General features: G+C 41.9%; 1 protein-coding gene across 4 annotated transcripts in view; it reads left to right on the forward strand.

The window, feature by feature from the left end:
- ttyh3a (tweety family member 3a) overlaps nucleotides 1-18439 on the forward strand; it is a 217371-nt gene that overhangs the window by 160309 nt on the left and 38623 nt on the right. For all 4 annotated transcript variants that reach the window (XM_086000409.1, XM_086000411.1, XM_086000412.1 and 1 more), the window contains exons 8-11: nucleotides 3399-3454; nucleotides 8505-8597; nucleotides 11386-11478; nucleotides 14578-14717. In XM_086000409.1, coding sequence (XP_085856535.1) covers nucleotides 3399-3454; nucleotides 8505-8597; nucleotides 11386-11478; nucleotides 14578-14717 — 382 coding nt within the window. The remainder of the gene's footprint in view (nucleotides 1-3398; nucleotides 3455-8504; nucleotides 8598-11385; nucleotides 11479-14577; nucleotides 14718-18439) is intronic.

Raw genomic sequence — 18439 nt, forward strand, 5'->3', positions numbered from 1 at the left:
ACTTTTTAAAATGGTGAGCAGCTATTTAAAATGGTGAGCAGCTATTAAATGTTGGTGTTCAGAGAGATTTAGGTGTCTTCATATAGGAAACACAGCAGGTACAGCAAGCAATTAGGAAGGCAAATGGCATGTTGGTCTTTATTGCAAGGGGTTTGGAGTACAAGAGTAAGGGCTGCAATTGTACAGCGCTTTGGTGAGACCACACCTGGAGTACTGTGCACAGTTTTGGTGGTCTTATCTGAGGAAGGATCTACTTGCCTTCGAGGCGGTGCAAGGAAGGTTCACTAGATTGATTCCTGGGATGAGAGGGTTGTCCTATGAGAAGAGATTGAGTGGATTAGGCCTATACTCTGGAGTTTAGAAGAATGAGAGGCGATCTCTTTGAATCATATAAGATTGAGGGGGATTGACCGGGTCGATGCTAAGAGGTTTCCCCTGGCTGGAGAGTTTACAACTAGGGAGCATAGTCTCAGGATAAGGGGTAGGCCATTTAAGACTGCGATGAAGAGGAATTTCTTCACTCCGAGGGTTGTGAATCTTTGGAATTCTCTACCCCAAAGGTCTATGGATGCTGAATCGTTGAGTATATTCCAGGCTGAGTTAGATAGATTTTTGAACTCTAGAGGAACCAAGGGATATGGGGATGATATTGAATGGCGGAGCAGGCTCGAGGGGCTGTATGGCCTACTCCTCCTAATTCTTATCTTGGTGTTCTGAGAGGGTCTGAAATGTGGTTACCATTGTGCTGTATACATAGTGGTATTGTAAATCATTCAATGTATGAACTTTAAAAATTTGAAGGAGGTAATCTTTTGGAATTTATTAAAAGAATGTGATTTGTTGTAACCCATTGAGTTACCTGATTTACGGCGACATTCAGGCAGCTAATTATTTTTTGCCGTATCTATAGACTATTGCAAGTCTAGATTAGAAATATGTGCCAGCCACTGGAATATTTGCTGTAGTCCCTATAATGTACTTTTTAATGTATTGTATATATTTTCTTGTATAATTAAATGATTAATATCAATTATGGACCCTCGGGGCAAGGCAGCAAGCACACAACACAAATTGGAATTTTGTGTTGTGTTTTCTGCCTAGTCCTCAGGCTCTATAATTAAGAATCTTTGGAAAAAGTGACTCTTTATTTAAGGCCACTCCTGAGAATTGTAGTGAACTGTAAAGGAGCCTGCAAGTTGGAAGAATAAATGTGGTAATGTAGGAATTGACAAATTCCTACGAATAACTGAGATCGACACAGGGGAAACAATGAAAAAGGTCTTCTCTCAACGGAGATGCCACGAGGACTGCCTTGGCAGTCACGTGGTTTGTGACGTGACGTTATCGCGTTTTCCCGCGCTCTTAAAGGGGCCACACCCCGTACATGCAAACTCTATATACAAAACGCAGTAATGCCTAACAATGGTACAGGCTTAGGCTGGTGTTAGAACATCGTTAAAGAGAATTATATACAGTTAGCCAGAGTCATTCAGTGGTTCTGCCACAGTAACCTTGCTGCCTTCAAGCACTAGTTTAATATGCATCATTCAGCGTAATCTGTGTCTGCTCAGGGCCTAAAGCATGGTATTTAAACTGCCAAAAGCCACAATCATTACACGTCACTTTTTGTTGATGTGTTAGGCACTATATGCCACACAGCCTATCTAGAATCCTTCATTCACAACCAAGAAGGGAAGTAGTGGAGAAAATATACATCTTCAAAATATTTAGAAGATAGCAGTTGCATTTGTCGATGAAGATTTAAAAACCAATTTATTTGGTAGAAAACTAGATATTTTTCTGATTCTACTCGAAATTGTTCAGCATTGGAACAAGAAAGAAAAATGCCATTCCAGTGGTTACATGATGAGAAATAGTTATGCTTTAAAAACTGCACAATGCATTGTAAATAGGATGCTTTACATCGATTTTTTTGTGAATAAATCAAATCAAATCAAATCAACTTTTATTGCCATTGTTAGTGCACAAGTGCAGTACAACGAAATGTAGGCTTGCGGCTCCCGAGAGTGTACAATTTGGATTAGGACACTTAAACATTTCAACATACATTTGTACATATATATTAGCATAAATATGACCATAATAAAGTGCATCGGCAGATGTGCAGGCTTTAGTGTTTATTTGTGGAGTTCAGTAGGATGACAGCCCTGGGAAAGAAGCTGTTCCTAAATCTGGTCGTACGGGTGTTGTTGTCGTAAGGGTTGGTGTTGATCCTTCCTTGGTGGGAGAATTTTTTTTAAACTTAAGCATTCAGAGGCTGTATAATGTATTTATAAGGGAGAGAATCCTACAGAGTGAGATTGCGTGTAAAAAAAAAAAAAAAAACTGCAGGTGCTGGAAATCTTGATTTAAAAAATATATATATATACCAGAAATGCATAGCGGGTGTGTCGGCATCATAAAAGAGAATGGACAGGTTAAGATTTCAGTGTTGAGCAGCAAAAAATCTTCCCTTTTCTCATGCCGAAACACTCTTGTGTATTAGTTACTGAAAATGGTGATGGTAATTTCATTGCAAGGCTAACTTTGACATAGCTTTCATGTTACGTATGCAGCTAATTTTTAACAATGGATGGACTGGCAATGTTTCATCTCCAACTGTGGGCAACATTGAAGGCATTGGCTCTCTATTTTCCAAATTGGCCTCCAAAGGGCTTGCAGCAGAGAGGAGGCACAGGATTTTTCATATTAAAACAAAACATTCTTCAATTTAAAAAAAAAAAAATTCAACCCTACAAACAGTGGCTGACCCAGTTTAGTGTGTCATTGATGATTTTGTGTCGTGACTCAATTTTGCATCCCTACACATGCACTCTTGACATGCTGAACTGACTCAACGCGTTTAGAAAGCTAAAGAGGGACATTGGATCTTTGACAACAGATTGGAAGACCGACAGAGCTCCGCATCCATATATTCCGCTTGCTGCCGTGTTAAATTTGAAGTGACTTGCCTGTTTTCACACTTTAAGACCGTGTGTGTATATATGTGTATATATAATAGTGTGCCTCTGCCTCCCCTCTCCCCATGGTGGTAGCAACAATGAAGTACTGAATTTCTCCAATTTGTGTAAAATATCTTCAAAATTCACTTGTGTTTTATGTGGTTGTTGTAACTTTTCCTTATTCCCTCACTTATTATCTGTAAAAAAAATCATCAGTACTGTTGCTACTTACTAATTACAATGTTTGATCAAGTTTGCTGTTATCCCTTTCCAATTTTTCTGCAAGGGACACATTATTACAAGTTTGTACCGTGAAACCATCTGGCTATGTGTTTTTTTTCCACGTTGCTTACATCTGTTCAAAGCATTTATCGAATGACTATGAAATGTTCAAAGATTGTAATTTTTCAACTTTCTTTTCTTCTCTTTCTGCAGAGGCTTTAAATTACTACCTAGTATGCAACATTGGATACCCGAACCCTTTTCAACAGGTGAGTCCGTGTCTGTATGCCTTACACTACCTTGTGATTTCTTGTATTTCTGTTGGATATGCCCTTCAAAAGGAAATTTAGACAGGGAATTAATTGTTGCCTGTTCTACTCCTTGTTCACACTGCCCGAGGTTGTGAAGGTTGACGTCATTCCATAAATACAACCAGATAAATATTTAACATTAAAAATTCACATCCAAACACAAAATTGCTGCCACCGCCACAATGTAAATGAGTTGTTGAATTTTTCAGCGCTACATCAATTGGTCAAGTAATACACGCCTGTGCCTATTGTGACAATATGTTAGTGCTCTGGATAATATGTTCTACCTGTGATGGTTTTACTTGAAAACTTGTTTCAACTGAAATCGGGAAGTCAGTAGAAAGAAAACAGTGTTTTACATATGAAGTACAGCAATACAAGTTAGTTTGTCCAACATAGCTGCAAGCAGTTCAGAACACTCGGCAGAGGATTCCATTGGTGACAAAGCTTCTGAAACATATTTTTAAGCTTTGCTGAGCTTCCCTTTGACTTGTATTTTGCAAAGGGGATTTGTTCAAACTTATATACTGAATTAAAATAGTTATGAATAATTCCTAAAAGCATTTACGGAAGACCTATTTAATGATCATTGTAGAGATAATATCCACAGTAAACCAACAAAAATAGGTCTAAAGTTTAGAAAAAGCGAGTGTTGAATGTGGCTGATTACATTGACTCTGTAGCAGTAAGTGAACACAGATTGACTCTGATAGACAGCCCTTAGGCTATAAGATTTGGAAACTTAGAACAAACATTTTGTTAACACAGCTGGAACATGTTGGGCCAGAATTTATTGGAGCCTGCGAATGAACGCTACCTGCCGTTCCTTAGACTTGCCCTTGCCTGTTTAATTTCAACGAGACTGGAAGCTGCTCTTACTTGAAATGGCGTGGCGCCCTCTACAGGGCATCTGGGACCTGTGTGAACAGGGCAAGCAATTGTGTGTCTCCTTAACCAATCAGGTTGAAGAATTGTTAATGAAGCCTGAAGTAGGAAGTGTAAGTTGGAATAGTGAATTTAATGTCAAATCAGTTACAAAAAGTGAAATAGAAAGAAGAGATGGCATTTTCATTTTAAATCTCCAACAGTTAAAAGCTTAAAGGAATGAGACTCCACACTTGTAAAAATTAATTAAGAATTATCACTCCGTTAAAATGGATGCTTAGACTGGAATCGACAAGCCCTAACTTCCTGTGGCGTGTTTAGTCTGTATCTACCATGTAAGTACAGGAACTTCATGCCGTTCAATGGGAAGGCAGACAGCTGCCATTTTCAGGAGGAGATGCGCACCTTGGACATCAACTTCAGGATTTTTGCGTCTAACTGCGCATCTGTGCTCGCCTAAAGTTGCTGTCTGATTTGTGCATAAATAATGGTGAGCACTGTTAGCCTCACCGTTATTTTTACAGTATATTCTGTCCAATTTACAGAATCATGAATGACCCCTTTTAATGGCAATTGTAGAGATTATATGCACAATAAAACAACAAAAAGGTCTAAAATTTAGAGAGAGTTGAATGTGGCTGATTGCATTGACTCTGAATCAGTAAGTGAACACGCTGACTGTAATAGACAGCCCTGATACTATAAGATTTGGAAACTTGGAAGAACATACATTTTGTTAAGCATAGCATGTTCCAGCTGTATTGTGGTGTGGAGGAAAGATTCTTGGCAAAGACTTTTTGAGGGTTGTGGGGGGAGTCGATTACTTAGGTGCACTGTGTTTAGGAAAGTTTCTTGTACCCTGGCCAATATTTATCCCTCCCATCAACCACTAAAAAACAGATTATCCGCTCATTGTCACATTGCTGTTTGTGGGAGCTTGCTGTGTGCAAATTGGCTGCCACATTTCCTACATTATTACAGTGACTACACTTCAAAAAGTACTTAATTGGCTGTAAAGCACTTTGGGACATCTGGTGGTCCAGATTCTTTTCTTTTACCCAAGCTCTGACTGATTCAAAGTTATTTAAAACAGTACAGCACGGAAGGAGGCTTGATTTTGGTGTTTTTATTTTTTGGGGTATTTAAAAAAATAAAAATAAAAAAATGTACATTCAGATCCAGATTGCAGTGTGTCTTGGTACTCCAGTGCCAGTGATTAGAGTTTGTAGAAGAAAAGTTAATTTTTTTGTTACAAATGTTCAAATGCGATGCCATCAACTTTTGACAAGTTGAATTTTTGGAGGTAACTGATTCTAATGTATCTGGTAGTATTGCAGTTAGAATACTCACTTCCATAGATAACCGATGGTAGATAAACTTCCATATATAAAGTAGTTATACAGTAACAGTTGGAACCGTATTAGCTGTTGTGTTGCCACAACAGTCATGTTAATATGTACCCACCTATTTTGGTGAGCTTGCCCAGCACTGTTGACTGCATTAACACTGGGAAATGAGAGGAAAGCTGGAACATGACAAAAATAACTGCCGGAGTTCAGGTGGGAAAATGAAATGGGCACATAAAGAAATTATAACGAGGAAGAAATAACTTGAAATATAGTGGTGGGTGGGTTGGGGGGGGAAACAAAGTGGAAGAGAATAAAACATGAAACAGTAATAAGTAGAAAGAAAGGCAACATGATAGACTGAGAACAAGTAATGAAGGGAAAGGAGAAATACATTGGTAATAGTTTCCCTACAGTGAATGCCATTAAAATTAGCGGAGATCTGCAGTGTTTTTGTGGCTAGTTACACCACTGCACCATGTGCACTCCTTTAAACAACAGGCACAGAATAATAACTCGACCAAATGTGTCTATGCTTGTAAAAATTCTGAACGTGGTTTATAATTGAGAAGAAAAGTGGGGATGGATGGGAGTGGTGTAACGCCACATCATTGGGCCCGCATCAGTCCAATTTGTTTTAAGCTGCCTGTGACTAGATGAACATAAACTCTGTGTTTTAGACTGCTGCCCATGTTTTGTTTTACTGGGCCTTCCTTTCAGCGAGAATCTGTTTCCACTGACAGGAGGGTCGGTCAGATTTATGATAATTGGTAAAAGGTTCGGGGGAGATGAGAATGATTTTTAAGCAGCAAGTTGTTACAATCTGGAATGCATTACCTGAAAGGATGGTGGAAGCAGATTCAACAGTAACTTTCAAAAGGGATTTGGACATATACTTGAAACGGACATATTTGCAGGGCTATGGGGAAAGAGCAGGGGAGCGGGACTAATTGGATAGCTCTTTCAACAAACTGGTGCAGACTCATTGGTCCGAATGATGACCTTCTGTGCTTTCTGATTGCTGCTAGTCATCCTGCAGCTAGTAAAAGCATTGCTTCAACAGCAGCAGTGTGTTTTGGTGGTGGTATGATGACATTACACACGTGCGCCACTATTCTTTCTAGTGGCACTATGATGTAATTGTGCCGCGCATGCACACTGGCCAAATTGTCACGGCCAATCTGCAGTTGCGAGGAATGGCGGAGCGTTGCCTGTTTATAGGAAGACCAGCTGCACTTTAAGGTAAATATGGAAGAGCAGTGCAGTTAGATCCAGGCTAAAATATAAAAGCAGCCTTCGTTTAGTTATTGAACTGGATTGGATATTGCTAGCTTCTATTTTCAGACTGGAACGCGTTGGCTTTTAAGAACTCTGGCTAAAGAGAAAAAGGTCCCTGTAAACTTTAATAAAACCACATTTATAGGAAATTTGGCATCTGCACATTTGAGTTAACTTCTGTGCTCAATTCTGTTTGTTGCAGTACTTGACAGGATCATTTTTTTTGCCTAATAGTAATGAAACTTGTACAAAAGATGACAGTGAATCTTGTTTGGTTTCAAAACCTGCTCAACCGCAGTTTACTTTTCTCAAATTATCATATTCAACCCAGGGCTGTCATCCTACTGAACTCCACAAATAAACTCTAAAGCCTGCACATCTGCCAATGCACTTTATTATGGTTATGTTTATTATGTTAATGTATTACAAGCCAAATGTATGTTGAATGTTTAAATGTCTTAATCTAAATGTACACTCGGGAGCCGCAAGCCTACATTTCGTTGTACTGCACTTGTGCACTAACAATGACAATAAAAGTTGATTTGATTGATTTGAAGTCTTGTATCTTGTATTTGCAGTCTTGATAACATGAGTTTTGGAAGAGAAGCTGGATGTTTGTGGAATTACAGTGGCAGCAGGAGTGTCATAACTGATCATGTTATTAACTGTGTCACTTTTGAGGATGGCATCCTCAGAAATGTTCCTCGCACAGCTTCTAAGGCCACATGTATTGTGTAGTAGATAGCCTCTAATCTCGCACAGCAATGGCAGAGGTAAAGCTGTAGCATAAATGACTTGCTGCTTTTACCATCACAGGTAGCCGTACCGTTGCCTCCAGTTGAAACTGCCAGAGGCGGCAAATGAAAACCGTTGACTCCAGCAACATTTGGTATCGGTTCACGATTTTGGTTCAGTCAGCCTGATCCTGGCCAGGATAGCAAATTCTCACAACCCAGTACGTTATTTAAGCTAGATAGCCAAGGGATGATTAGGTGCATCATTACAAGTTACAAAAGCATAAGAGTTCGGTTAGACGCGAGGAAATACTTCTTTTTTGCAGAGACCTGTCCAGCTCTGGAAATGGTTGCTAATACGGGCAGTGAGTAGGGATTTGTTGTAGGCATTCAATGACAGCTAGGCAAGTGCCTGCAAAGGGAAGACTTCTCAAGTTGTGGAAAGTTGGTGGGATAGCGGGGACTAGTGATATCAGTCACCATAGTTTGCTTGATTGTCTTCGGCGGTCAGAGAGGAAATTCCTGAGGTTTTTTTTTCCTACATTGGCCTAAGATTTGTTCTTTTTTTGCCTCTCCCAGAAGATTGTCTAACTGTGTGGGGGTGGAATGAGATTGATGGTGTAGGTAGGTTGCACCATGTTGGATAGGACTGGCTTGATGGACATTCCCTGACCTTTTTTGTATATTGTAATAATGCATATGCTGAGGCGGGGGTGGGGCTATTAATGATGCACCTTTCAATTCTTTGTTTTTTTTACCCTCCAGAAACTCTCTACTAGCCATAAAGCCCTGGTGGAGATGCAGGATCATGTATCAGAGCTTCTAAAGTCAGCTATACGCGAGTTCCCATCCTCTCGTGTAAGTAATAATAGTATAAAAGGGGAGGGATACATTTTCTTTATAGTTAGCCTGGTTTCCAAAGAAACTTTGTGTCTTTAGCAATGTAACAATGACATAAAATTGAAATTGTAATTACCTGCGAAGACTGGGTAGTGGAGAGGGAAATACTGACTTCTGAAACATCCCCCACTTTTGTGAATCGAGTAATGATTGTGGTTCTCACCTCCCTCAGTGTATGTTAGCCATTTAACTAAAAAATAATTTGTGCCTTGTTTAAAATTGTGCCTTGTACTTTATGCTGCTCTTGGAGGTACAAGCCATTATAAGCTGCCTTATTAGGGGTTGAATGCGCCAATGTACAGGAAACTTTGTGCTATCCGGAGGTGAGCTATCCGGCAATCTGGAGCCACCGGCAAAAATCAGCAGCCGTTTTAAATTCTTTTTGTTTTTTTTGCTTTGTTTGAACAGTCAAGCTGTGCAAGGTCTGTAGCTATAGCAACAGCTTCAGCTACAGAGCTTTAGGGCCACACCCGAGTGTTTAGAAGCTGTTGCTAAGCAACAGTGTTTGTTGTCAAATACGGAGATAAGAATCTCTGTATCTCTCAACATTAACTCTGGAGAGTACGGCAGTTTTGAGGCAACGGCAGCAGCTCGGTCCCGTGGGTGCCGGATAGCGCAAAGTTTCCTGTAATACATTTTTATAATATATACAAATCGAACAATATAATCATTAATACAAAAGCAAGATACTGCGGATATTGGAAATCTGAAATAAAAACAAAATGCTAGAAATACTCAGGTCAGGCAGCATCTGTCGCGAGAAAAACAGTTAATGTTTCAGGTTGATGTACTTTCAGATTTGGAAAAGGTTAGAGATGTAACAGGTTTTGAGCAAGTACAGGGGCAAGGAAAGAGGGGAGGGGAAGAAAGAACAAAAGGGAAGGTCTGTGAGGGTGAAAGGCAGCAGAGATTAAATGACAAAAGGGGTGATGGTGCAAGGCAAAAAAGGGGATGGTAGAACAATACAGCGTAGAAGGAGGCCATTCAGCCCATCGTGCCAAAATTGGGAGGAATACAAGTAAACTAGACCTTTCAGACTGGCTTTGCATTGCCATTGTTACATATACAAGACTGTCTACATAAATATATCTCCTTAGAGCAGAGATGGTTAATGGGAGATTTAATAGAGGTGTTCAAAATCTGCAAGGATTTTTATAGTGTAAATAATGAGAAAGTGTTTCCAGTGGCAGGAGGGTCAGTAACAGAGAACACCGATTAAAGGTAATTGGCAAAAGAACCAGAGGCGACATGAGGGAAAAAAATTGCGTAGTGAGTTGTTGTGATCTGGAATGCACTGCCTGAAAAGATGGTGGAAGCAGATTTAACAATAACTTGCAAAAGGGAAGTGAATATATTCTTGAAAAGGAAACATTTGCTAGACTATGGGGAAAGAGCGGATGAGTGGGACTAATTGGATAGCTTTTTCAAAAAGCCAGCACAGGCACGATTGACCAAATGGCCTCCTGTGCTGTACAATTCCATGAACTCATGGTCATAACATCAGGAACTCCCCATTTATGATAATGAGCCTAACCCCAGCAACCACTTGTCTGGTGGGTGCAAATTGCACTACCCTAACTTTTGCTTGTGATTTTTTTTTCATAGAACAGGAACTCTAGGGTAGAGTGTACTTTATCCATGTTAAATAACTTCTTTTGATTAATTTTGATTTTGATAGCCATTTTAAACAAAATAGAAAATGGTTAGCAAGGCAAACGCTATGGCCCTGAATTTGCGGTCGGAGGCTTCCCGCAGGGAAATGCCCGTGTACCTGGTGGCCTGGGAGGTCCGGAGACTTGCGGTCCTGGGCCTCTCCGGGCACCCGCTGGTAGAGGCCCACATAACCCAGGGGCGCACGGGGTTCTCAAGCACCCCTGGGATGACGTGGGCTGGCCCAACGAATGAAACAAGGGGATCCCTGTTCATGCTTATGGGAATACCCCAAAAAATACATGTACACACAATAAATAAATAAAAAAACATGGCATTTTAATTCATTTTAAATATGTAATTTAATTAAATATTTAAAACAATTTGTTTTGAAAAATAAATTTAAATGTTTTAAAGGGGCTAAAAATAACGACCTTATTGTTTTTAAACTTGCGCTGGTAAAAGCAGGCCTCACACCTGCTTTTGCCAGGTGTAAGAATTTCACGGGCATTTGCTGGGCAGAAGTTGGGTAAATAGCCCAACTCTCCGTCCGCGAGTGCTCTTTTCCCATGGATGCGTTGGATCTGTCAAGAAAATAAAACTTGCGTGGTCCTTACAGGCGCGTGTTACCCGTAGGGGCTGTAAATTACGGGCCCACATGATATCTCCTTTTTAAATCCTGGATGAGGTTGGCATTTTATAATTTGATTTATCTGATTCTATTATGTGCATTGAACTAACCACAAGTAGGTTAGGAGGAAACCTGAATGGACTCGTCATGTTGGTTTTGGTAATTTATATGCATGTGTATATGTACATTTATTTAGGCTATTGAAAAATTTAGAAATATTACAGAAGTTAGATTTTGTAGTTTGGAATTGCATTGGACATGGTGAAATCTGTAACTCTGACTATATTGCTGGTCCAGTGTGGTGACGCAATACTGTTAGTATCTGTTCAGTATTCACATCAGCCTCTCGCCAGTTTTAACAAGCTTTCCCCCTGCTCATAAACCGAAGCCCATGAGTGTTGTAAATGCACTATAAATTGTTGAATGTCCTGTGAAATAATCACTGCTTGCTTGTGTTGCTAACAGGAGTATCTGGATCGGACCCAAATAGTATTGAACACCACAGAGACCACCCTGCAGCAGTTGACCGCTCTGGTCGATTGTCGCAGTCTTCACATGGTGAGTGTTCGAGATTGTGTGAAATATATAATTGCTGTTCATACGTCTAATAAAGTCATAGGTACTTGTCTCTTGATTTTGCACACTCAATATGTAATGTCACTTTCAACTTTTGAGTTTCTAAGACAGTCTTGTAGCAGGCTCTAGGCCCAGCTGTGTTCTATTTATAGTCAGAGTAGTATAAAAACTAATGAACCTGCTGGCAAGCAACAAACTGGTCCAGTACAGTATTTATAATTCTGTTTGCCTTCAGATCAAACATTGTAGTGCAGTTGGCCTTTCTCATGTTGCCTCAACCTCGCGTTATATTTTAACGAAACAAATAATAACTTAAATCTGCTGTGAAATGCTTTTTAAAAATTTCCATGGTAGGTTATAGACTGTGCTGAAGTTTTTAAATTGCACATTTGCTAGTTTTCAGACCAATGGGAAAAAAATGATCACTTATTGACAGATAACATGTGGTCATATGATCTCCTGGACTGGTTTCGATCGCCTGAGGGGATCGGAGAGGAACTTTATAGAGTATTTTTTCCCCCTCTTTGGCACTGGGTTTTTCTCTCTTTTGCCTCTCCCAGGAGATTACATTGGGGGGATGGGTGCTGGTAGGAAGTGTCTAGCCATGATGCACCAGCCATCATGAGTGTGGGGCAGGCTTGATGGACCAGCTAGTCTTTGCCTGCCCGTCATTTTCGTCTGTTCATACACACGTGGAAATAACACAGCCATTAACGACTGCATGCTGCACTCTGCCCACTGCATTATTAACGCCCACGTGCAATTAACTCACCTGAAAACTAGATATGCCTGTTCAAACTGATATCACAAGAACAAAAAATAGAATATATCCAGATTATCACCACAGGCACCACTATTTATTTTAGGCGCACACATTAGAAAATCAACTTGGGAAGAAAAGTGGTCCATTTTTAAAATTGTGTGTTGCAGCCTTTGTGAAGAATTGTACAAAATGGAAGTGCAACATGGAGAATTTTGTCATGTAAATTGCAAGTCTGTTTGAATAATTAAAATTTCTTTTTAATTCAAGCAATTATATCTAAAATAAAATGAGCACTTTTCTGAAATTACAGTTAATTACTATGTGTAGTTTTTGTATATCGTGGTTTTTAGAATAAATTCCAGGCTTAGTACTTAATCCTATTTTTGGCGGCTGTGTTAGTTAGGGAAGCGGGATGGGGGTGGAAGGAGAAAAGAACACCGCTTTTCCAAAAAAAAAATCCCAAGTCACTTCAAGTAACTGTTTTGTAAAATAGTTTTGCTTTTTATTAGAAACCTCGCACACGAGTGACAGATCTTATTATGACTCAGTTGTGTCTTTAGAATTGGGTGAAGCTGAATCTTGGTAACTGCATTGCTGTTTTGCTTGGATCAGCATCTCTGTACAGAACTTTTTAGAGTACTAATCCTTTACCTAATGGAATACAATTGAATAAAAATCTTGAGTGGTGCATTCGGAACCAAACATTATATAATTGATGCTGTATTAATAAATGTTAATTTAAAAAAAAAAAAAGTGTTGCTAGACATCTAGAATTTTCATATGGGTGTTGGCTTGGCTCAGTTAATACATTCTGCTTGTGTGTTAGGAGGTTAGGTTCAAGCTGCACTTCTGTAGTTGAGTACACATTCTGGCCTGACACTCCAATGCAGTACTGAGGGAGTGCTATATTATTGGAAATTAAGCAGTCTGCCTGTTCTACTGGTTCAAATGGATGTTAAAGATTCGATTTTTTTTTTTTGGAAAAACAGGAATAGATAAAATTCTACCTGGACAACAATCTTTCATCAGCCACTAACAGATTAACTCATCATTCATCTCATTGCCATTTGTGGGATCTTGCTCTGTGTAAAATGGCTGCTGCATCTGCCTTTATTCTCGTACAAAGTGAATCATTGTACATTAAGCACTTTGAGATGTTTGAAAGATATCATGAGGCAAAAAACCTTTGTTCCCTTTCATAATGTATGTATCGTGGGGGGAGGGAGGGAAGAGAATAAACTCTACTTCCTAGTGCAGTGGACTCACTTATACGCCATAATGAATGCCCACCCCTCCTTCCCCCATCCTTCCGGGGGAGGAGGATTCAATGGAAATTGCCAGATAATTGAAGTTTCATTCTTTTTTCATTAATTCACTTTGTAATACCTTTACGTGGAGTATCAGTAATACAAGGATTCAGATTTTTACACACACTTAATCAACAACAGCATCTTGCATTTATATAGCGCCTTCAACGTAGGAAAAGGTCCCATGGTGCTTCATAGGAGTGTAATTGGACAACATTTGACACCGAGCCAAAGAGGACATTGGGACAGGTGGCCAAAAGCTTGGCCAAAGAGGTGGGTTTTAAGGAGGAGAGAGAGGTATAGAGGAAATTCCAGAGCTTGGGGTCTAGATAGATGAAGGTACGGCCACGAATGGTGGGACAAAAGGTCGGGCATGCACAAGAGGCCAGAATTGGAGGAACGCAGAGTTGTCTGAGGACTGTGTGGTTTGAGGATGTTACAGGATAGGGAAAATCAACAGTTTCTTTTCCAGGGTTAGGACATTCAACAGTGAATTGTAGTGTACCTTTCTAATTTTAGCTACAATTTTTGAAACACTTGCCTGCTTTTAAAAAAAAAAAAAAAAAAAATGGAAGTAGAACAGTAAAAGTAACCCAGACTCTGCCATTTTCCCTACCCTCTCTGTCCCAGCCCCGACTCCTGAAAATGTTTTGTGGATAACTGGGTACTCCGTAATGGGCGAGTACTGTATTTTTAAAAGATGCCGTTTGTGTTTTCCCTCTTTTTTGTTGCTTCTCCTGATGGTGGTGATGAATTCTTTGAGTGTGGTTCCTTGAGTGTCTACACACGCCAGTATCTCATCCAAGTGGCTATTCATGTGTGAGCCTTGGTGGGGTCAGTAGGCAATTTAATGTCTGGGGCATCACAGCTGACCTTGATGGTCATGGTCTCTCCCAATGACCACAGGAATACTTGACAACAGGAGGTACTAGACAGAAATTAAGAGTGGGAACTCTGGCCAATGATTTCCATTCTGTATTTCACTGTTACTTTCTCCCTTGTTCTCTGCAGGATTATGTGCAGGCTCTGACAGGACTGTGCTATGATGGCGTGGAGGGTCTAATTTATTTGGTTTTGTTCTCCTTCGTAACTGCACTGATGTTGAGTTCGATTGTCTGCAGTGTTCCTCATACTTGGAAGCAGAGCAAGAGGTACGGTAATAACATTATTACGAATTTGAATTTTATAAACTTTTTTTTTCATAAGCAGCATGGATGCTAGTACCAAATCATTAATCCCAATCTTTTTACGCGTGTATCGGGTTTAGGGCAGAATTATGTAAAGAACTGTGTCTGTGACATATCATTGCATAATCAAATGTAATTCCTTAGTTGTAATGAAGAATTGAAAAGAAAATGAAATGTGAATGACTCAAAAGACTTGCATTGCTGTAACTGCTGACTTTGGTTTTACCCTTTATATGCAAATAGTTAGCACCAAGCACATTTAACAGTACATTTTAGGTTTGAATTGAAATTAAATGACAAAGCTGTTTCTGGAAACAGGACGTGTTTTAGATGCAACTGTTTTGTCACTAAATGTTTTACACTCTAATTATCTGCACTACGCACCGATCCCCTTCCTGCGCACCGATTCCCCTTCCTGCGTATGCGTGCTGTTTACTAAAGCCGCGCATGCACAGTACCCAACAGTTGTGATCTACACTGTGGGCCACGCTTTCCTCGGCTCCATAAGGAGAAGGTCACTGGATCCATTGGTTGGGGGATGGAGGGAGAAAAAGAGGATCGGAAGGGAAGAGAGGGAAGGGGAGAAAGGAGGGGAAGGGGAAGAGGGGGGGGGGGGGAGGGAATCGGAGAGGGCGAGGTATTCCGGGGGGGAGGGGGAAGAGGGAGGGGGGGAGGGAATCAGAGGGCGGGGGGGGGGGGGCGAAGAGAGGGAACCGGAGAGGGTAGAGAGGGAGCGGAGGCTGAACCTAGACAGGGGGAGGTCAGGAACTCGGGGGGCGACTGGGGTGAGGGAGACGGTCAGGAACTTGGGCAGGCGAGAAGGTCAGGAACTTGCTGGGGGGAGGGGTGGAAAGGTCAGAAACTCGGGTGGTGGGAGGAAGGTTCGGAACTTGATGGAGGGGGCGGGATGTGGCTGCAGGAGCTTGTTTGGGGGGTGGGAGAAGGTCTTAACCTGCGAGGGTGAGCCTTATCTGCTCTATGTGAGTTCTGTTCTGTCTGGAGCTTGGCAGTCTGGAATGGCTCGGATTACACTTTGCAAAGTATTTGATTACTTAGGCAGGCAGGCTCTAATTACACATTCCAGAGAAACTGCTGCGTGTGTCTTGTTTTCCAAGGTGACCAATCAGACATCTGGTGTTGGAAATAAACACGACCTTTTTATTTATAACCATATAGCTAAACAAATGAAGATGCACCTTTTTTTGTAGAATAGGGAAGATATGGGGCGGCGTGAGGAGAGAAATTGGGCTCTATCGCACCCGTTTCTTTGGACGCTATGAGGCCTCTTAAACTACAAAAATTGCGTCCGCAATGTGCGTGCACACTTCCGAGGGCAAGTGCGCCGGATGCCGCCTTTGTAAAGGGGTTTGTGCGCGCACACCTAACGACCGCTGGCAGCATGCAGAGCAGGCAGATTATGACACCAATCAGCCTGTAACACTGATTTGACGCCAGCGCTGCCATTTTGGAGCTCCACGCTCCAGTCTACGCCCTCACTTAACCTCGCACGGCTGAACATGTGTTAAATGGCATGAAGGACCCTCCACCAGTGCTATTTAAAGGCGTCACTTACGGGTTAGTTGCTGGATTATTTCTTCTGCCTGTTGCTGCAATTCTGTGCGTTTTGGGTGCTTTTCCATACTTTTTAAAAGTTTCAGTAATCTACAGGGGATGGTCTGGCTGGTGCTGAAGTACTTTTTTGGTGACTTAATGGCTTGTGTACAAACCAGTTGCTTCGAGACATGGATGGCCGAGTAGGGCTTCCTCTTGGCATTGAGCATGACTGGGAGAATGAGCAGAGACCACACATCAGGGCAAGAAAAGGGAGGAGGGGGAGAGGGGCCTCTCCGCTCTCTTTAGGGAGCAATTCTCGTACCTGAAATTCAGCGACGACCAATGCTTGAGACGTCTGCGCTTCACTAAAGGGGACGTGACTGAAATCTGTGACCCTGTTGCAGCCACAAGTCCAACTTCCGAGCAGGGCAAGAAACACATTGCCTGTGGCTGTGAAGGTGACCGTGGCTCTGAACATTTACAAATCCGGCATAAGCAACAGCTCTGTTTGCAGTGCACTGCTGCATAAGGGAGGTCACTGAAGCCCGCTATGCTAAGAGAGACAACTTCATCTTATTCCCTCTTGCCAGAGATAAGCAGGTGGAGCGAGCACTGGGGTTTGCAAGGATTGCAGGCTTCTCCATGGTGCAGGATGCCATTGACTGCATGCACGTTGCTTGTGTGCGCCTCATGTTTACTCTGCTATGTACCTGAATCGAAAGGGCTTCCACTTCCTCAATGCGCAGCTGGCACGTGACCACAGGCAGCGCATCATGCAGGACAATGCATGCATCCTTTCAGCAGTCACGATGCATTAATTCTGCGGCAGTGCTCTGTCCCAGCTGTACTTCAACCACAACTGCAAACCAAAGGGTGGCTACTGAGCGACAAGGGTTATGCGCTGATGACATGGCTCATGGCACAGCAGGCATATGAGAGCCATGCCGCCATCAGGAATCTTATAGACCAGACCATTGGTGTCCTCAAGCAACGCATTTGCTGCCTGGACCGCTCTGGGGGAGCCCTGCAGTACTCGGCTGAGTGCGTCTCAAGATGTGTCGTGGTATGTTGAATGCTGCACAACTTTGCCATCATGAGGGAACAGCCCTTGCCATCAACTATCGGACAGAGGAGGAGGAGGAAGGGAAGCTGCAACCTAGACAGCTCCTTTCTGCCCGGGTTCTACATGAACAAATAATCCATGAGCGATACCATTAACCTCAACCCCAATTCCTCATTCACCAACAGTCCCACACTTCTTACCTTTTCTCTGTCACAGACTATCGCATCGGGGTACCGCAAGGATCGGTCTTAGGACCCCAGCTGTTCACTATATATTAATGATCTGGACGAGGGAATTGGATGTAGTATCTCCAAATTTGCAGACGACACAAAGCTGGGTGGGAGGGTATGCTGTGAGGTGGATGTCGTGAAACTCCAGTACGATTTGGACAGGTTGGGTGATTGGGCAGAAACATGGCAAATGCACTATAATGTGGATAAATGTGCGGTTATCCACTTTGGTGGCAAAAACAGGAAGGCAGATTTATTATTTGAATGGCAATAGATTGGGAGAAGGAGAAGTGCAAAGAGACCTGGGTGTTCTTGTGCACCAGTCGCTGAAGGTAAGCATGCAGGTGCAGCAGGCGGTTAAGAAGGCAAATGGTATGTTGGCCTTCGTAGCAAGAGGGTTCGAGTACATGAACAAGGATGTCTTGCTGCAGTTGTACAGGGCCTTGGTGAGACCGCACCTTGAGTATTGTGTGCAGTTCTGGTCGCCATATCTGAGGAAGGATGTTCTTGCCATGGAAGGAGTGCAGCGAAGATTCACCAGGCTAATACCTGGGATGGCAGGAATGACGTACGAGGAGAGATTGGGTCGATTGGGCTTGTACTCGCTGGAGTTTAGAAGATTGAGAGGGGATCTCATCGAAACCTATAAAATTCTGTCAGGCCTGGACAGACTAGATGCAGGATGGATGTTCCCAATGGCCGGGGTGTCCAGAACTAGGGATCATAGTCTAAGGATAAGGGGTAAGCCATTTAGGACTGAGATGAGGAGGAATTTCTTCACCCAGAGAGTGGTGAACCTGTGGAATTCTCTACCACAGAAGGCAGTGGAGGCCAATTCA

This window comes from Somniosus microcephalus, chromosome 11, assembly GCF_052327205.1.
Source record: "Somniosus microcephalus isolate GS21.2 chromosome 11, FLI_Smic_1.0, whole genome shotgun sequence".
Taxonomy (NCBI): domain Eukaryota; kingdom Metazoa; phylum Chordata; class Chondrichthyes; order Squaliformes; family Somniosidae; genus Somniosus; species Somniosus microcephalus.